The sequence below is a fragment of the Elephas maximus genome, chromosome 13 (genome assembly GCF_024166365.1).
Source record: "Elephas maximus indicus isolate mEleMax1 chromosome 13, mEleMax1 primary haplotype, whole genome shotgun sequence".
Classification (NCBI taxonomy): domain Eukaryota; kingdom Metazoa; phylum Chordata; class Mammalia; order Proboscidea; family Elephantidae; genus Elephas; species Elephas maximus.
In genome coordinates, this window is record NC_064831.1 from 33,942,950 (window position 1) to 33,961,325 (window position 18,376).

At 38.2% G+C, this 18,376-nt stretch overlaps 1 protein-coding gene across 8 annotated transcripts in view; it reads right to left on the reverse strand.

Annotated features, from left to right (window-relative positions):
• DCLK2 (doublecortin like kinase 2) overlaps positions 1-18,376 on the reverse strand; it is a 192,952-nt gene that overhangs the window by 164,877 nt on the left and 9,699 nt on the right. For 7 of the 8 annotated variants that reach the window (XR_007519809.1, XM_049905211.1, XM_049905209.1 and 4 more), the window contains exon 2: positions 1,633-1,967. Coding sequence is in view for 7 of the 8 variants with exons in the window: in XM_049905211.1 (XP_049761168.1) it covers positions 1,633-1,967 (335 nt within the window). In the remaining variant the exon portion in view is untranslated. Of the gene's footprint in view, positions 1-1,632; positions 1,968-8,583; positions 8,752-18,376 lie in introns of those variants that run through there. The other variant, XM_049905214.1, reaches the window with a different exon arrangement.

Genomic DNA, 18,376 nt, shown 5'->3' on the forward strand with positions numbered 1-18,376 from the left:
CAAAACCAAAGACAAAGAGAGAATTTTAAGAGCAGCTAGCAAGAAACTCAAAGTCACCTACAAAGGAGAGTCAATAAGAATATGCTCGGACTACCTGGCAGAAACATGCTGGCAAGAAGGCAATGGGATGGCTTATATAAACCACTGAAGGAAAAAAATTGCCAGCCAAGAATCATATACGCAGCAAAACTGTCTCTCAAATATGAAGGTGAAATTAGGTCATTTCCAGATAAATATTTAACTGAATATAGATTTTGTGCTCTCTCAAATGGCTTTGTAACATTGTTTTGGGATGATGTATGTGTGTGTATTAGTTTGGAGCCTTTTTGAAAATAATTTTTATATAACTATTAAAATACCAATGGTTACTATTTTAATTAGATGATCAACTACTTTATTTCACTTATATTTCCCCTGAGCATCATTCATTTGGAGATTCCAAATTTGAAGGTTGTACCATGTACAGTAGTTTAATCTTCAAAATCTCACCTGCATTTACTATTTACATACCATTTTTTTCTAGTTTGGTATATTTATGATCTCCATTTTTCCTTTGGTTTTGGATCTTAAATAACTCCCTTATATTTCCTACCTTCCCTGTACCCACCAAGAATCGGCTATTTGCTTAGTGTATCACATCTACTTTTTTCCTGTGGTCCAACTTATTTTCTCTTAAGTGAGTGCAGAGTGAATCCAAAGGTGTTTCCCATTGTTCTGTGCTATTAACTCAGTTGTTAATAGCAACTTACCGTGCACATACCCTGGAGCCGTCTGCTATGCCTTCTAATCATTACTTCATTCGTTAGAAAGGTCATCATAACCCAACTATGAGAGTCTGAATCGACTTGATAGCAATGGGTTTGTTTTGCTTTTGGTTATGTCTTACTGCATTTTTTAGAATTTATTTTGAAAAATTGGTTGTTTCAGAAAACAAGTTAGTAACTAGATCTGACTTTGGAAAACTAGAAACTCCTTAGATTGTGATTTTCCAGAAGATACTGGTCCAGAGTTTTATACTGTTACATCCTCAGTACTATGTGAGCCAAACACTTCAAAATAAATTTAAGTATGTTATGGGGAAGGAACAAATTTAATGTTGGAGGCTATTATTTTTAATATAATGTAAATATAAATAATTTAACCTTATTAAAATTAGGGAAAAAATACACTTCAAAAACCATGTTTCTTTTTAGGAGTGATACTCTAGAGGAAAACTGAATATTTGTACAACTGCTATTCATGCATTCTTGGAATTTGCCCATTTTTTTTTCGTCCATCAGATTTTCTGGTACATAGTTACCATAATTTGTCTTGCATTTTCCTGTGCAATTTGGTTCATATTTCAGAAATGCTACTTACATCCATTGTTCACTGTGAAACTCATATGGACATTCCTATAAAAGCACTTTCTTTTAAAATGCATTTTTAAAATGTTCAATATCTTTAATTTTGACTCCTGTGATTTACCCACACCCAGAGATGACTCTCTTTCTCTCGTGCACACACAAAACCTTTGGGTAGAACTATTAGAAGAGTTTCTAGTGGCAACTGAATTCATACTGTCAAACATATAGCCATTATGGTAGAGGGAGAGTTTAAAAGATGGAGAAGGAAAAGCTAGAAGCATCTTACCTGCTTTCCGTCCAGTGTGCAAAGCCTCTTGACCACTCCTGAGTCTAGTTTAATGGCTTCAGTGATGTCTGTTAAGACCTGTTCAAAGGAATGAGCAGTCTTTTTATTTAGAAGGATCCGCACAGCTTTTCTGGGCTTTACTCCACTTCGAATCACAGTCACTAACTTGGGTTTGATGAAATCTTTACTTTCTTTCACTTCACTTTTCACAGAGGAAGGAGCAGCCAATGATCGGGTTGTCCCACCCTTGATGTTCACAGACCAGTTCGGATTAATATTTTTGGTGTAATCCACTTTACGGAATGGTTCGTTGGACGCACATACGTAACTCTCACCTAAAAAAAAAAAATAGTTTTATGAGTATGGTTATCCTCACCATAGAAGCATTTTTCTTTTAAAGAACAGATGCCAGAGACCCAGTAAGTGAACTCCTTAACTTACCAAACTCGCTGAGGGGGGTTTACGCTCTTCTTCTTTGGCATTCTCCCTACCCCTTTCTTTTTAATAGAACCTAAATCGGCTTTAAGAGAATAACATGAATGATAGACTGAGAAGCACTGGACAAAGAGAGTAAAGAGAGACTTGGCTTCTATTCTGACCAAATGTGTCACCTGGGATAATTTCACTTCTTCACGCTTTGGTTCTTAGGATCATTATCTGTAAAGTGAAGTGGTTGAACCAGCTGACTCCAAAGTACTTCCTAGTTCTAAAAGCCTATTAAAAAATTTAAAAATCTCATTCTGGAAGAAATAATTATATCACAATAATGTATTCATATAAAGAAAATATGTTTTCTTTCTCCTTCCAATAACAGATTTTAGTTCTAATCAAAGAATAATCACTACATCATCACATAGCTCACTAAACTATCTTCAGTTAAAGGATCATTTCCTCAATTAATGAAGTACCGGAAAAATAAAAGAGTTTTAACAGCTCAAAAAACATACCTCAGGCATTTTTTTTTTCTCTTAATTAAAGGAGTAAGTTTAATTATGAAGGGTAAATAGACAAACTTTTCTGTATCTACTCAAATGGGAAAGGACATTAAGTAGTTAAAATGATGCGCTCATTACTCAGGGAGCCTTCTGCTTAATTTTTAAGTACAACATAAAAGCTATACTATTTGTAAATTAGTTTATCAATTCAATGTTCATGAATTTTTTTAAGCTCCAAAATTATATGCTGACATAACATTATTTTTCTTCCAGGAAATTCAGAAGTCATCTAATTGGTTGAGTCTTGACTTTTCCACGTACAAGGTAAGAGGGTTACACTGTAAGATTTTCTCTAAGTTATCTCTAACTCAAAAAAATTATTTTTTGTCTCATTTTTAATGTGATAATATTATAAAGCAAGCCTTAAATGTTGGGAATGTTTTAAAAAAATAAGCAAAATAGTGAAAGGAAATTCCTAAGGAAAACCTATTAATATAAATATCACATTTAACTATTATCACTATAACTATACTTAGCTATTTGAAATCATGAGAATTGGACAACTTTAGAGACTTCCAAAGGCACATGAAAAATTCAATAACAGATCAGGCATACAGGGAAGATCAAAACAGAAGAGCAATGTCTTCTATTTAAAAGTATAATTAAGCCACTGCCCAAGAAAAAAAAAAAATTTTTTTTTTTTTCAAGATAACTAGAGAACTAATCACAAGCTTTAATATTGCTTCTACACCAATAACCTGGAATCTAGCCCAACCATCACCATTTCAAGATTTTTCATCTCTGTGGGTTTATCTTAACTCTTTTCCAGTATGATCATTTGGGCATATGGCATATAATTTTCAAAGTCGGATATCAATTTAATAAAATAGAACTATTTGTATGCATTATATGTATGTATTAACGAGCAAAAATAAACAATTATGATCTTGCTCTAATTTTAAGTCACTCTAAAAGTAACTCTCACATCAGATAGCTCTTACTTTATCTATGATAAAAATTTAATTGTATCTTCTGATCCAAAATATAAGATGGAGAGAAAAAGGACTCTCAGAAAGAGAAGTGGTTTTTATTTTCAAAGGGCAGGGAGAATAAGCTAGGGGACGTCTTTCCCAATATAAAGAAAAAAAACGACAAAAAAGAGACAAAACGAAAGCAAATATATCAGATTTCCTTGATCAACCTAGTCCCAACACAGCTGACGTACCAACCAGGACAGCTGCCTTTTAAATTTATCTGCATGTTGCTTCCTTACATGGGTTCAGAATGCCAGAATGAGAAAAGGTATAGAAAACCTCACTTCTAACATGTTTGGTTATGGGTACAGATACATTTTTAATTCCCTCCTTCCTTTATGTTCGTAGACCAGTTCCATGGTAAATATGTGAAATTCTAAACCAGGGCTGGCAAATGCCTGCCAAAGTGCCTCACTCCTCTTCCCCACACCCATGGCAAATACAAATAATAGATCACAGAGTACTCTCTGTTAAGCCTCGACTCCCCCTCACACTATGCACTGGGTACCTACTAGGTACCATCTCATATGCTAGGCGCTGACATATGAAACCAACTTTGGCATCCTTGCACCCAGTGTTTCAGGACATGGTCTTGGGGTCACATCTGTGTTTCTGTAGACTGGGTGCACAAATCGTTACAGTACAGATGCATCATACCTTGCTAACAACAGCTACTAAGATACCCAAGCTAGCTCCCCTTGTATGTCCCCACCCAGATCACACAATCTTCTGATTGTAATTCTGATACTTACATAGATTTGCCTACAGGGAGAGAATATGCTGACAAAAGAGCTGAAGATGTTGGTTCCCTGAGTAGTAACAGCTCTTGCTGCTAGTCAGTCAATGAATTATTATTCTCTGTTAGATACTAACCAGAATGTTACAAGATTGATTAGAAGCAATTAGCCTCTTTTTTTTTTATAAGCAGGTTCATGCTCCTGTAGGGATTCTTGGTTAAGATTTCTTACCCTCTGATGACCTCCTGTTGCTCCCTTTCTCCCCATTCTGGTGAAGCATTACTTCCTACCCAAACTACTCAACTAGAAACCTAGGTCTCATCCTTCAGCCTTCTGGCTCCCGTATTTACTACACCTGACATCAAGTACTGCCCCTTCTATCTTGTAAATTGTTCTTAAAATGCCTCTCCGTTCCACCCACACTGTCATTCACTTCTCACCTGGATCAGTGCAACAATCTTCCGTTTTCTGCTCATTCCCCTGAAATATGACAGACAGCAGCATATTCTATGCTACTGATACAGCCGAAGAAGTATACCCTAAAACTATGAGTCTTGATCTACTGATAAAATACTACATTTTAAGAGAATTTAACTCTTGACAATTATATTAAAACTATATTCACCAGAACTACAAGGAAAGATATACGTGTTTTTCATATATATATGCACACATATATATGCATATGTATATATGTATGTGTGTGTATGGCAAAGAAACTGAAGTTGTCAAGGATTTCATTCTACTTGGATCAACAATCAATGCCCATGGAAACAGCAGTCCAGAAATCAGATGAGGCATTGTATTGGGCAAATCTACGGCAGAAGACCTCTTTCAGGTGCTAAAAAGCAAAGATGTCACTTTGAGGACTAAGCTGCACCTGATCCAATCCATGGTATTTTCAATTGCCTCCTATGCACGGTAAAACTGGACAATGAAAAAAGAAGATCTAAGGAGAAATGAATGCATTTAAATTATGGTGTTGGTGAAGAATATACTGTGGACTGCCAGAAGAACAAACAAATCTGTCTGGGAAGAGGTACAGCCAAAATGCTCCTTAGAAGTGAGGATAACGAGACTTTATCTTACATACTTTGGACAGGTCATCAGGTAAGACCAATTGCTAGAAAAGGACATCATGTTTGCTAAAGTACAGGGTTAGTGAAGACAAAGGAAGCCCTCAAGGAGATGGATTGACACTGTGGCTGCAACAATGGACTCAAACACAGCAACGATTGTGACGATGGCGCAGGACAAGAGCAATGTTTGGTTCTGCTATACATAAGGACGTCATGAGTTGAAGCTGACCCAACAGCAATTAACAATGTGTGTGTGTGTTTGAAATATAAAGCAGTCCTTGATATTGGAGCTTATGTGACACTCATAGCTAGGCCTCAATGTTATCACTAGCTGGTCTGACTCTTAGGCCATTTTGCTTTCCTGTTAGACATAAACAATCTCATAGAATATTTGCATCAGACCAGGCCACTCTGAGATTATAATATAGGGAGACAAAAACAAGTTCATTATTCAACCCACAAAATACCAAACGTTCCTCCTCTTGAAAAATGAATGACTGCTACCTACTTCCCAAGTATCACTTTACTTGCTATCTAGGCTGCCCTCCCTATAGATAAGATTTAATGAGATACCCAATCATAGAATTGCTTTAGTCTTTTGAGAGCACTAAATACAGAGCAAGTCCCCACTTCCTTAGATTCTCCCTAGAATTACCCAACCAAAGCCCAAACCCTGTAAGTTCTAACAACCTCTGACTGAGACACCCCACAGTTTCCTACAATATGCATTGTCTCTCACTGCAATGAGTAATGAATACAACTTGTTCAACTACAGGTGTGCTCCTGGTGGTCCTCGGTTGAGGGAATTGACACACACACATTTTATGTAAAAGTTCTTTGACCAAAACAGATTGGGGAAAAATCACTTTGCAAATTGTGATACTGTGAGTAGTACACACAAAGAAGGTTTGCTTTTATATAGAAAGAGGACAGAGAAGAGAGTAAGGTGGGTATGTAGCTTAAAAGAACTATTTTCAAGCATGCTATGGAACGGAAAGTCTTTCTTTCAATTTCCCTTAAGACTCCCTCCAGTGGCATAGCTGTGGCTTCTTATAACTGACATTTGCTCAATAACATACATCTTTGCATTACTTTATATTTAGCAGGCTGTCAAAAGAAGTATCTACAAGCATGCATTAATACCTGGGTATTTGTTTAGGAAGCCATTCACTTTCATCATTACCCAACCAAACGTACTGCCTCCTATTTAGGAGGTAAGAGCAGAACTCTAATTTCTTGCTCTCTAAACACATTTATTCCCACAAATTTATTTCAATCTATGCCAATTCTTCTCACCTTCTCAATAGTAGAGGTGCCCTCCCTCTATTCAAGGCTAATTCCTCTACCAGGACTGGGAACCTTCAAAGAATCATGCTAAAATTTCCAGGACATTCTTCTTCTTTCCCCTGTATGACTAGACAGCCCTCCCCTACAGGATTATATGCAAGTGTCTCCCACCTTAAACACATACACACAACCCACAACCACCAAAACTCCCCTATCTTACTCCACATCACACTCTAGTTAACGTGCTTTTAGCTTCCATTCACTGCCTAGTTAAAGAGCAGTCCTCATTTGTTCCTCTTCCATGATTTGCTCTTCCGCCCCTGCAGCATCACTTCTGTTCCCTGCACTTCACTGCCTGAAATGTCTCTCGCTCAATCCCCAAATACCTGTTTCCTAACTGCCTGTCTTGGTTACTTAGTGCTATTATAACAGAAGTACTACAAGTAGACGGCTTTAACAAAGAGAAATTTATTCTCTCACAGTCTAGGAGGCTAGACGTCCAAATTCAGGGTTCCAGCCTTAGGGGAAGGCTTTCTCTCTCTGTTGGCTCTGGGGAAAGGTCCTTGTCATCAATCCTCCCTGGTCAGTGAGCTTCTCAGTGCAGGGACTCCGGGTCCAAAAGAGGCACTAGTCTCCTGGCTCTTGTTTCTTGGTAGTATGAGGGCCCCACATCTCTCTGCTCGCTTCTCTCTTTTATATCTCAAAAGAGATCAACTTAAGACACAACCTAATCTCGTAGATTGAGTCCTATCTTATTAACATAATTGCCTCCAATTCTGCCTCATTAACATCATAAAGGCAGGATTTATAACACATAGGAAAATCACATCAGATGACAAAATGGTAGGCAATCATACAATACTGGCAGTCATGGCCTAGCCAAGTTGATACACATTTTGGGAGGACACAATTCAACCCGTAACATTCCACCCTTTGGCCCCGCAAAATTCATGCCCTTGTCACATGTAAAACCTCATATCATAGCAAACATCTTAAATCAACTCCAAGTCCAAAATTTCATCTTCTGCAAAATTCCTCTCCATCTGTGAAATCTAGAATACAAGTTATCTGCTTTCAAAGTACAGTGGTGGAACAGGCACAAGCTAGACATTTCCATTACAAATGGGAGAAACTGGAGGGAAAGAAGGCATAACAGGCACCAAGCAAGTCAGCAAAACACATTACATTACCCCTCAAGGCTTGAAAATAATCCTCTGTTCTCTGAGACCATTTATTTAGTCAATGGCCCTATCCTCCAGACTGTGGGTGTTGGCCACACTCTTCTGATTCTGAGTGGAGGCCCTGTGGCCCTAGGCTTCAGCTCTGCCTTCCAGCCCCATTGGGATGGTAACTCTACTCCCTCCCATTTGGGCAGCTCCAGTCTCCTAGTCCTTCTGAGTGGTAACTGCACCCTTTGAGATGCAAGAGGTTGTGGCCACTGCTGGAATATTTTAAACTGGTTCAAACACTTAGGAAAAGTAGGCTGGTATCTAGTAAAGTTGACCCAGCAATTCATGCCATCAAATATCCTGCAGAAACCCATGCATACAGGTACCAGGATATATATGCATATGTACATCCACAGAAGTACTGCTCAGTAGCTAAAGATGAGAATCAATCCACATGCCCTTCGACAGGAAAATGGATACAGAGATAGTGGTACTTTCATATACAGTAATGAAAATGAGCAGACAAGAGCTATGTGCAACAGCTTGATGAATTTTACAAACAACAGTGAGCAAAAGATGGCAAAAGAAAACATACAGTAGGATTTAATTTATATACAGTTCAAAAACAGACAAAATCTAAACTACAATGATTAGGAATGCCTTCATAGGTGGTAAGCTACTAAGAGAAACAAGAGACCGGCTAGTGTTACCTCCAGGAAAGGGAAGAGTTGTAACTGGGAAGGGATACAGAGAGAGCATCTCAGATGCTGGCGATATTCTATTTCCTGACGTGGCTGGTAGTCTCAAAGGCGTTCATTTCGTAATCTCTCACTGAGTTGTACGTGCGTGTTTTAGGAACTTTTCTTCAGGCATATTATAGTCTACAATTTAAACGTAAGATTAAAAAATTACTTACCACTCTTGGGTGCTCCCATTGTACCCTGAACCTACAATTTGCTAATCTCTCATGATCATTTACTCTTCTCGTCCAGAGATTCTTAATGGGGAATAAAAAATAAATCAGGTGATTTTGCTACCGAGGTACAAGTGCGCAGGTCTCATACCACTTCAACTGAACCAAAATCACCAGATGGCAGGGCCTGAATATGTGAGTAAGGTTTTTTTAGTTTCACAAGTGATTCTGAAGAAGACAGTCTCTGGTTACAAGCCACTTCCTATCTGGAAGCTCTCTGAAAAAGCTGAATGTACCTTCTTCATATTACGAGCATCTTGTATAGTACCTGGCATTTAACAGGCATTCAAAACACGTTTGTTAAAGTAATGAAGAAAATGTGTATTTCCAGAATAAACTTGCATGTGCAATGGTTTGGATTTGCATCACTTCTAGCCGAAACACTTGCAAAGTGCAGCTGATTGAACGGAATGACCCCGGGAGGCTCAGAGTCAGGCTCCTGAAGGACCTCAGGCTAAGTCTGGGATGCTATTAAGTTACGCGGCCATCAAACACATCTAGGATGTGAAGCTGCCTGGTATTTTTTTTTTTTTTTTTTCAGTTTAGACCATCAGGGCATCAAGAGCTCGGCACTTTGTAGTCTGATAGATGTAACGTACCTTTTAATCAATGGAATATGACTATGTTGTTGTTGTTGTCACTGAATCAGCTCTGACTCATGGCTACCTTATGTTTTTAATTGCTAAAGCGTAATCCCTCAGACATTTAAACTGTCAATTTACTGTAAGAAATTACAAATAGTTACATGCAATCTCATGTAGTTAGAAATCCAACAACAGCATGTTTTAGCCAACTTTCTATCAGTTACTATAAAATATCTCGTCCACCTTTGTTATATTTGCATTAACTAACATTGCTCATCAGTTTTTAATTACAAACTATCCTGACATTCACTGAACAAATTCATGTAGACATATTTGGACATTGGGAATATATTTAAGTCTTGGAGTGAAACCAAGCAGTGATCATATGATGAAAAAGAAATCTTGCTTACAAGTCTTAAAGAGCATGAGTTCTTCAAGCTTAGAGAAAAGGCTACACACATAAAGAGAGAGAGAGAGATTTAAATACGGTAACATAGAAAAAGGAGGACAAAGGGGAAGAAAAGAAAGCATGGACAGACACTTTAGGTAACATCAGCAAAATTTTAGGAGCCTAAATTATTCAACGTTCATCCATTTCAGGAAAGAGCATATGATCAAGAATCGATGGTACTGAAGGAAGAAGTCTAAGCTGCATTGAAGGCATTGGCAAAAAACAGTCTCCAGGAACTGAGAGAATACGAACTGAGATGTTACAAAAAATGTATGCAGCGCTGGAAGTGCCCAGTCATCAATGTGAAGAAATTTAGAAGACAGCTACCTGGCCAACCGACTGGAAGAGAACCATTTTTGTGCCCATTTCAAAGAAAGGTGAGCCAACAGAACGCAGAAATGATTGAACAGTATCATTAATATCGCACACAAGTAAAATTTTGCTGAAGATCATTCAAACGTGGTTGCAGCAGTACATCAACAGGGAATTGCCAGAAGTTCAAGCTGTATTTAGAAGAAGATGTGGAAGGAGGATTATCACCGCTAATGTCAGATGGCTGAAAGCAGAAAGCAGAGAATACCAGAAAGATGTTTACTTGTGTTTTACTGATTATGCAAAGGCATTTGACTGTGTGGATCATAAAAATTTATGCATAGCATTGTCAAGAATGGAATTCCAGAACACTTAATTGTGCTCCTGAGGAACTTGTACATAGACCAAGAGGCAGTCATTCCAAGAGAACAAGGTGATACTGCATGATTTAAAGTCAGGAAAGGTGTGAGTCAGGGTTGTATCCTTTCATATCCTTTCACTATACTTACTTAATCTGTATGCTGAGCAAGTAATCCCAGAAACTGGGCTATATGAAGAGGAACACAGTGTTAGGATTTGAAGAAGACTCATTAACAGTGTGCATTATGCAGATGACACAACCTTGCTTGCAGAAAGTGTAGAGGAGTTGGAGCACTGATTGATGAAGATCAAAGGCCAGTATGGATCACACCTGAACATAAAGGAAACAAAAATCTTCACAACTGGGCCAATAAGCAACATTATGATAAAGGAAGAAGAGACTGAGGTTGTCAAGGATTCCATTTTACTTGGAGCCATAAACAATGCCCATGGAAGCAGCGTTCAAGAAATCAAACAATGCATTGTGTTGGGCAAATCTGCTTCAAGAGATCTCTTTAAAGTGTTAAAAACCAAAGATGTCACTTTGAGGAATAAAGTGTGCCTGACCCAAGCCATGTTATTTTCAATCGCCTCATATGCATATGAAAGCTGGAAAACGAATAAGGAAGGCCGAAGAAGAACTGACACCTTTGAATTATGGTGTTGGTGAACAATACTAAATATACCACGGATTGCCAGAAGAACAAACAAATCTTTTGGGAGAAGTACCACCAGAACACTCCTTAGAAACAACTATGGACAGACTTTGTCTCATGTACTTTGACATGTTATCAGGAGGTACCAGTCCCCAGAGAAGGATGTCATGCTTGGCAAAGTACAGGGTCAGCAAAAAAAAAAAGGAAGACTCTCAATGAGATGGACTGACAGAGCGACTGCAGCAAGTGGTTAAAAATAGCAACAATTTTGAGAATGGCACATGACCGGGCAGCGTTTTGTTCTGTTGTACACAGGGTTGCCATGAGTTGGAACTGACTCAATGGCACCTAACGACAACAACAAATATTTTCCTAACTTCCAAAACTAAGGGGGGAAAAAAAAAACTTTCAAAAGAATGTAACCAAGGACAATAAATTCAGGTATGTTGCATCTACAAGATGGTTAGATGTCCTTCGGCAAGTACAGCATTCCCGGGATTGTACTATTGTGTAGATTATAATATGTTTATCTCCATCTAAAGCACATCACAGCGGAGCCCCCATACCTAGCTAGTTAAGAAAAAATATAGATTAAAGGAAAAGTAAGGCTGATTTTACACCTGAACGTAAAGAAAATGAAAATTCCTACCTACATTTGGACCACTTAACATCATGATAAGTGGTAAAGAAATTGAAGTTGCCAAAGATTTCATTCTTCTTCAATCAACAATCAATGCCCATGGAAGCAGTACTCAAGAAATCAAATGATGTATTTACACTGGCCAAATCTGCTGCAAAAGACCTCTTTAAAGTGTTAAAAAGCAAAGATGTCACTTTGATGACTAAGGTGGAACTGACTCAAGGCATGGTATTTTCAATCACCTCATATGTACGCAAAAGCTGGACAATGAAAAACGAAGACCAAAGAAGAACTGACACATTCAAATTGTAGCACTGGCAAAGAATATTGACTACACCATGAACGGCCAAAAGAACGAACAAATCTGTCTAGGAGGAAATATAGCCAGAATGGCCCTTAGAAGCAAGGATAGTGAGACTTTAGCTTACTTTGAACACGTCATCAAGAGGGACCAATCACTGGAGAAAGATATCACGCTTGGTAAAGCAGAGGGTCAGCAAAAAAGAGGGTGACCATTCATGAAGCGACTGACATAGTGGCTGCAACCAATGGGCTCAAACATAGCAACAGTTGTGAGGATGGCACAGGAATGGACAACATTTTGTTCTACTACACATAAGGCTGCTATAGTCAGAGCTGACTTGATGGCACCTAACAACAAGGATATTGTATTATTCTGTTACAGCAAACAACTTAATTGGGTCTTCTAACCAAACTGTGCAGTGCTCATAACTTAAAGCTGATGGGAATCAGAGTAACACAAAGTGCTCTGCCCTGTCCTGGATGCTGTTCCCACTCTATACTCGTGTGCTGTGTCTCAGGGTCATCACTGTCACACTCACAAAATGAGTACAATGACCCTTCCTGCAGGGCAGGGACAGGGACACAAAATGAGATATTTCACCTCTAAGATCAACATTCTTTCAACACAGATGAAGGCAAGTGGTTAAACCAAGTCATCTCCTATGGTCACAGCCAGCTTCAAGGTCTAGGATTCCATATTTTCCACTGAGAAAGGGCTACAAAAGCTACTTTTAAAGTCTGAATATGAAGAAAGAGGTGTATCCACAAACCCATGATTCGGCATTGAAACTTGGGAGGAGATTAAGACCAAAAAAATTAGTTAAAAGTAAAGACAAAAAACCTACTCACTAACCAAAGAGTTTCACAGTTCTTTCTTACTGAGAAAGAAATTGTATCTAATCGCCTGGTAGGATGGAACCTAGAGTTCAAACGCATTTCCATAATCTACAAGAGTATACTTTGAGAATTTTAATTTTGTGCTTATTTTGATGACAAAACTTAGAAAATTTTATATTATCCTATTCCAGAGCATCTCAAGAACTGCTTTTAAGCCAAGTTCAGCTCGTCATTGAGTGTCCGTAGCCTCAAATCTATGAGCATCAAAGTGGCCTAACTTTGCCAGGAGTTAACAAGGAAAAACAGAGATAGATTTAATATATGTAAATGACATATTCACAGCAGGTTAAGGCCAGAGGACATCATGTTACTCTGCAGGAACGAAGGCTTGTTAGCAGTACCAAACCTAAATCATTATGTGCCATACCAAAAGACAGCATTCAGGATCCCGGTCACACTGAAAACACCAACGTAGCTTCACCAAAACAGTATTTGTACCTCTTCATTACTAGTTTACATTTTATTGGTTGTGCTGTTTTGTATTTGTGTTGTTAATTTGTCTGGCTGTATCAGTGTGTAAGATCTCTATGCATAAGCACACTGTCATGGATTGAACTGTGTCCCCCCAAAATATGTGTCAACTTGGTTAGGCCATGATTCCCAGTATTCTGTGGTTGTCCTCCATTTTGTGATTGTAATTTTATCCCGAAGAGGATCAAAGTGGGATTGTAACACCACCCTTACTCAGGTCACCTCCCTGATCCAATGTAAAGGGAGTTTCTCTGGAGTGTGGCCTGTACCACCTTCAGTCTCTCAAAAGAGATAAAAGGAAAGCAAGAAGAGAGTTGGGGACCTCATACCACGAAGAAAGCAGCGCTGGGAGCAGAGCAAGTCCTTTGGACCTGAGGTTCCTGCGCTGAGATACTCCCAGACAAAGGAAGACTGATGACAAGGACCTTCCTCCAGAGCCAACAGAGAGAGAGAAAGCCTTCCCCTGGAGCTGATGCCCTGAATTTAGGCTTGTAACCCACTAGGCAGTGAGAGAATAAATTTCTCTTTGTTAAAGCCATCCACTTGTGGTATTTCTGTTACAGCAGCACTAGATGACTAAGACACACACCTACCTTTATAAATATTTAAGTGAGAACGTAATCAAAATAATTAAGGCAACCCTGGGCTTCTGCAACATGGCTGTTAAGATTTTTATATTGTTTTTCATTTTTAAATGTCCTGAACATTGCTGAAGTTGGAGAAACACTGCAACCTGAAGGACACTGACAGAGACACAGAGAGATAGACTTTCAAACTGAAATGTGCCCATTCGATAACGTTTGTAAATAAACAGAATCAGCGCAAGTGACGAAGGATTCAGAAACCAAATGTTTGCCCAAAAAAGAGATGCTGTCCAGGGGAGAGGCAGGAAGGAAAAACAGTAGAGAAAAACATGACAACTGTCTCCTAACATCTAAAGGGCTGCCATGTGGAAGTGGACGAGCCCAATGAAACTCCAAAAGGTGGCCCTAGAACTAGTGATGAAAAGTTACAAGGACACTGGTTTTGCTGAGGACTGCTACCATTTATCAAGCAGCCCCTGCACGCTAGGTCTCTACTGTTTATATACATCACAACTCATGTGGGACCTTCCAGCTACTGGTCTTCATCAATAAACTAATAAGAGGCACATTGACATGGGGCTATTTCTCAGTTCTTTTCCCCAAAAGAGGACGCTTGACGAACATAAGTATAACCAGTAGTAAGTTTCCACTGTCCCTTTTTCTTTCTTGACTCTTAAACAGATAAGGTAGAATACTCCTGATGTAAGAGACCAAGATGACGGGCAACAATACTGGAAAAGAAAGCAGAAGTCACAGCCCTTGAGAAATAACTACCTTGTTATCACTTAAAAATTAGCAAAGTAATGTGGTGAAGTTCGTAAATAATATAGTGAAGGATGAAAGAAACAAATACAAATGTTCAAAAGCTTCCTATTGTGACACATTTTAATTGTGATTATCATTTGAAAAACTGATATAAATAAAAAGTAATATAGTAGATCATAACTCCAGACCATTTTAGTCACTTTCTTTGAAATGTGTTGTTAATGCTATGATGTAATCAAAGACTTAATAAACTGATCTCACCAAATCAGTATTTTCCCATTCCTTTGGTTTACAAGGAAACCCTGGTGGCACAGTGGTTAAGTGCTATGGCTGCGAACCATGGGGTCGGCAGTCTGAATCCACGAGGGGCTCCTTGGAAACTCTATGGGGCAGTTCTACTCTGTCCTATAGGGTCGCTATGAGTCTCAATCGACTCGACGGCACTGGGTTTGGTTTGGTTTTTTTGGGTTTGGTTTACAAGGTTGGAGCTTCTAACAAATTACAATACTATTAGTATATTGTTTTAGATCGTATGTGCCATGACAGTCAGGACAAAATAACTTGGATTAGGACAAAATTTACAGCATTTATTAGATGAAAGCATATTCATCTAAATTCTGACCTTAAAACATTCCCAACTCATAGGAGGAGAAAGTTACCAGACTGTGTTAAAACTAAATATGAAATAAATCAGCTAAGAACAATGCTTTAAGTAAGAACAGAAGTTAAAGAGCAACAAAACTAAGCATTAACTGTGGCAGAGAATGCAAAGCACATACCAAAAAATTATTAAGAGGTTTAGGATAATGCAGAGGTTTAAAAACATGCATAGGAAATAAAGGTACAGAATTTGCTCAGGGGAGCTGTCCAATCAGAAAAAATCAAGTCAGATATCTGAGACACTAATGAAATTATTTAAAAAAAAAAAACAAAACTACTACAACTTGACAACCCAAACAAAAAATGAGCAAATGACTTGAACGTACATTTCATCAAAAAGGTTTATTCAAATGTTCAACAAGCACATGAAAAGATGCTCAACATAATTACTCCTCAGAGAGATGCAAATCAAAACCACAATGAAATACCACCTTATCCCTATTAGAATGGCAATGATAAAAAAACAAAAAACGAGAAAACAACAGGTGTTGGTGAGATTGTGGAAAACCATTCATTGCTGGTGGGAATGTAAAATGATATAGCCCCTGTGGAAAACAATTTGGTGGCTTCTCAAAAAGCTGAACACAAAAAAAATTACAGACCTATATCCCTCACGAGCTTAGATGCAAAAATCCACAAGAAAATTCTAGTCAATAGAATTCAACAACATATCAAAAAAAGAATTCGCCATGACCTAGTGGGATTCATACCAGGTATGCAGGGGTGGTTCAACATTAGAAAAACAATTAATGTAATCCATTGTATAAATAAAAGACAAGAAACACATAATCTTATCAATCGATGCAGAAAACGCTTTCGACAAAGTTCAACACCCATTCATGATAAAAACTCTCAGCAAAATAGGAACAGAAGGCAAATTCCTCAATATAATAAAGGGCATTTATACAAAGCCAACAGCCAACATCATCCTACGTGGAGAGGGTCTGAAAGCATTCCCCTTGAGATCAGGAACCAGACAAGGATGCCCTTTATTACCACTCTTATTCAACATTGTGCTGGAGGTCCTAGCCAGAGCAGATAGGCTAGATAAAGGAATAAAGGGCATCCAGATTGGTAAGGAAGAAGTCAAATCATCTCTATTTGCAGATGACATGATCTTATACACAGAAAACCCTAAAGAATCCTCAAGAAAACTACTGAAACTAAGAGTCCAGCAGAATATCAGGATACAAGATAAACATACAAAAATAGTTGGATTCCTCTACACCAACAAAAAGAACACTGAAGAGGAAATCACCAAATCAATGCCATTTACAGTAGCCCCCAAGAAGATAAAATACTTAGGAATAAATCTTACCAGAGACGTAAAAGACCTATACAAAGAAAAATACAAGACACTACTGCAAGAAACCAAAAGAGATCTACATTAAGTGGAAAAACATACCTTGCTCATGGATAGGAAGACTTAACATTGTAAAAATGTCTACTCTACTCAAAGTGATCTATAGATATGATTCAATTCAAATTTAAATTCCAACGACATTTTTTAAGGAGATGGAGAAACAAATCACCAACTTCATATGGAAGGGAAAGAGGCCCCGGATAAGTAAAGCTTTACTGAAAAACAAAAAGTGGGAGGCCTCACTCTACCTGATCTTAGAACCGATTTCACGGCCACAGTAGTCAAAACAGCCTGGTACTGGTACAACAACAGATGCATAGGCCAATGGAACAGAATTGAGAATCCAGACATAAATCCATTCACATATGAGCAGCTGATATTTGATAAAGGCCCAAAGTCAGTTAAATGGGGAAAAGACAGTCTTTTTAACAAATTGTGCTGGCATAACTGGATATCCATGTGCAAAAAAAATGAAACAAGACCTATACCACACCATGCACAAAAACTAACTCAAAATGGATCAAAGACCTAAATATAAAATCTAAAATGATAAAGATCATGAAAGAAAAAATAGGAACAATGCTAGGAGCCCTAATACATGGCATAAACAGTATACAAAACATTACTAACAATGCACAAACACCAGAAGAGAAACTAGATGACTGGGAGCTTCTAAAAATCAAACACCTATGCTCATCCAAAGACTCCACCAAAAGAGTAAAAAGACTACCTACAGGCTGGGAAAAAGTTTTTAGCTATGACACTTCCGATCAGCGTCTGATCTCTAAATCTACATGATACTGCAAAAACTCAACTACAAAAAGACAACCCAATTACAAAACAGGCAAAGGATATGAACAGACACTTCACTAAAGAAGACATTCGGGTGGCTAACAGACACATGAGGAAATGCTCACGATCATTAGCCACTAGAGAAATGCAAATCAAAACTACAATGAGATTCCATCTCACTCCAACAAGGCAGGCATTAATCCAAAAAACACAAAATAATAAATGTTGGAGAGACTGTGGAGAGACTGGAACACTTATACACTCCTAGGGGGAATGTAAAATGGTACAACCATTTTGGAAATCTATTTGGCGCTTCCTTCAAAAACTAGAAATAGAACTACCACATGATCTGGCAATCCCACTCCTTGGAGTATATCCTAGAGAAGTAAGAGCCTTTACACAAAGATATATGCACACCCATGTTCATTGCAGCCATTTACAACAGCAAAAACATGGAAGCAACCAAGGTGCCCATCAACGGAGGAATGGATAAATTATGGTATATTCACACAATGGAATACTATGCACCAATGAAGAACAGTGATGAATCCATGAAACATTTCATAACATGGAGGGATCCGGAAAGCATTATGCCGAGTGAAATTAGTCAGTTGCAAAAGGACAAATATTGTATGAAACCACTATTATAAGAACTTAAGAAATAGTTTAAACAGAGAAGAAAATATTCTTTG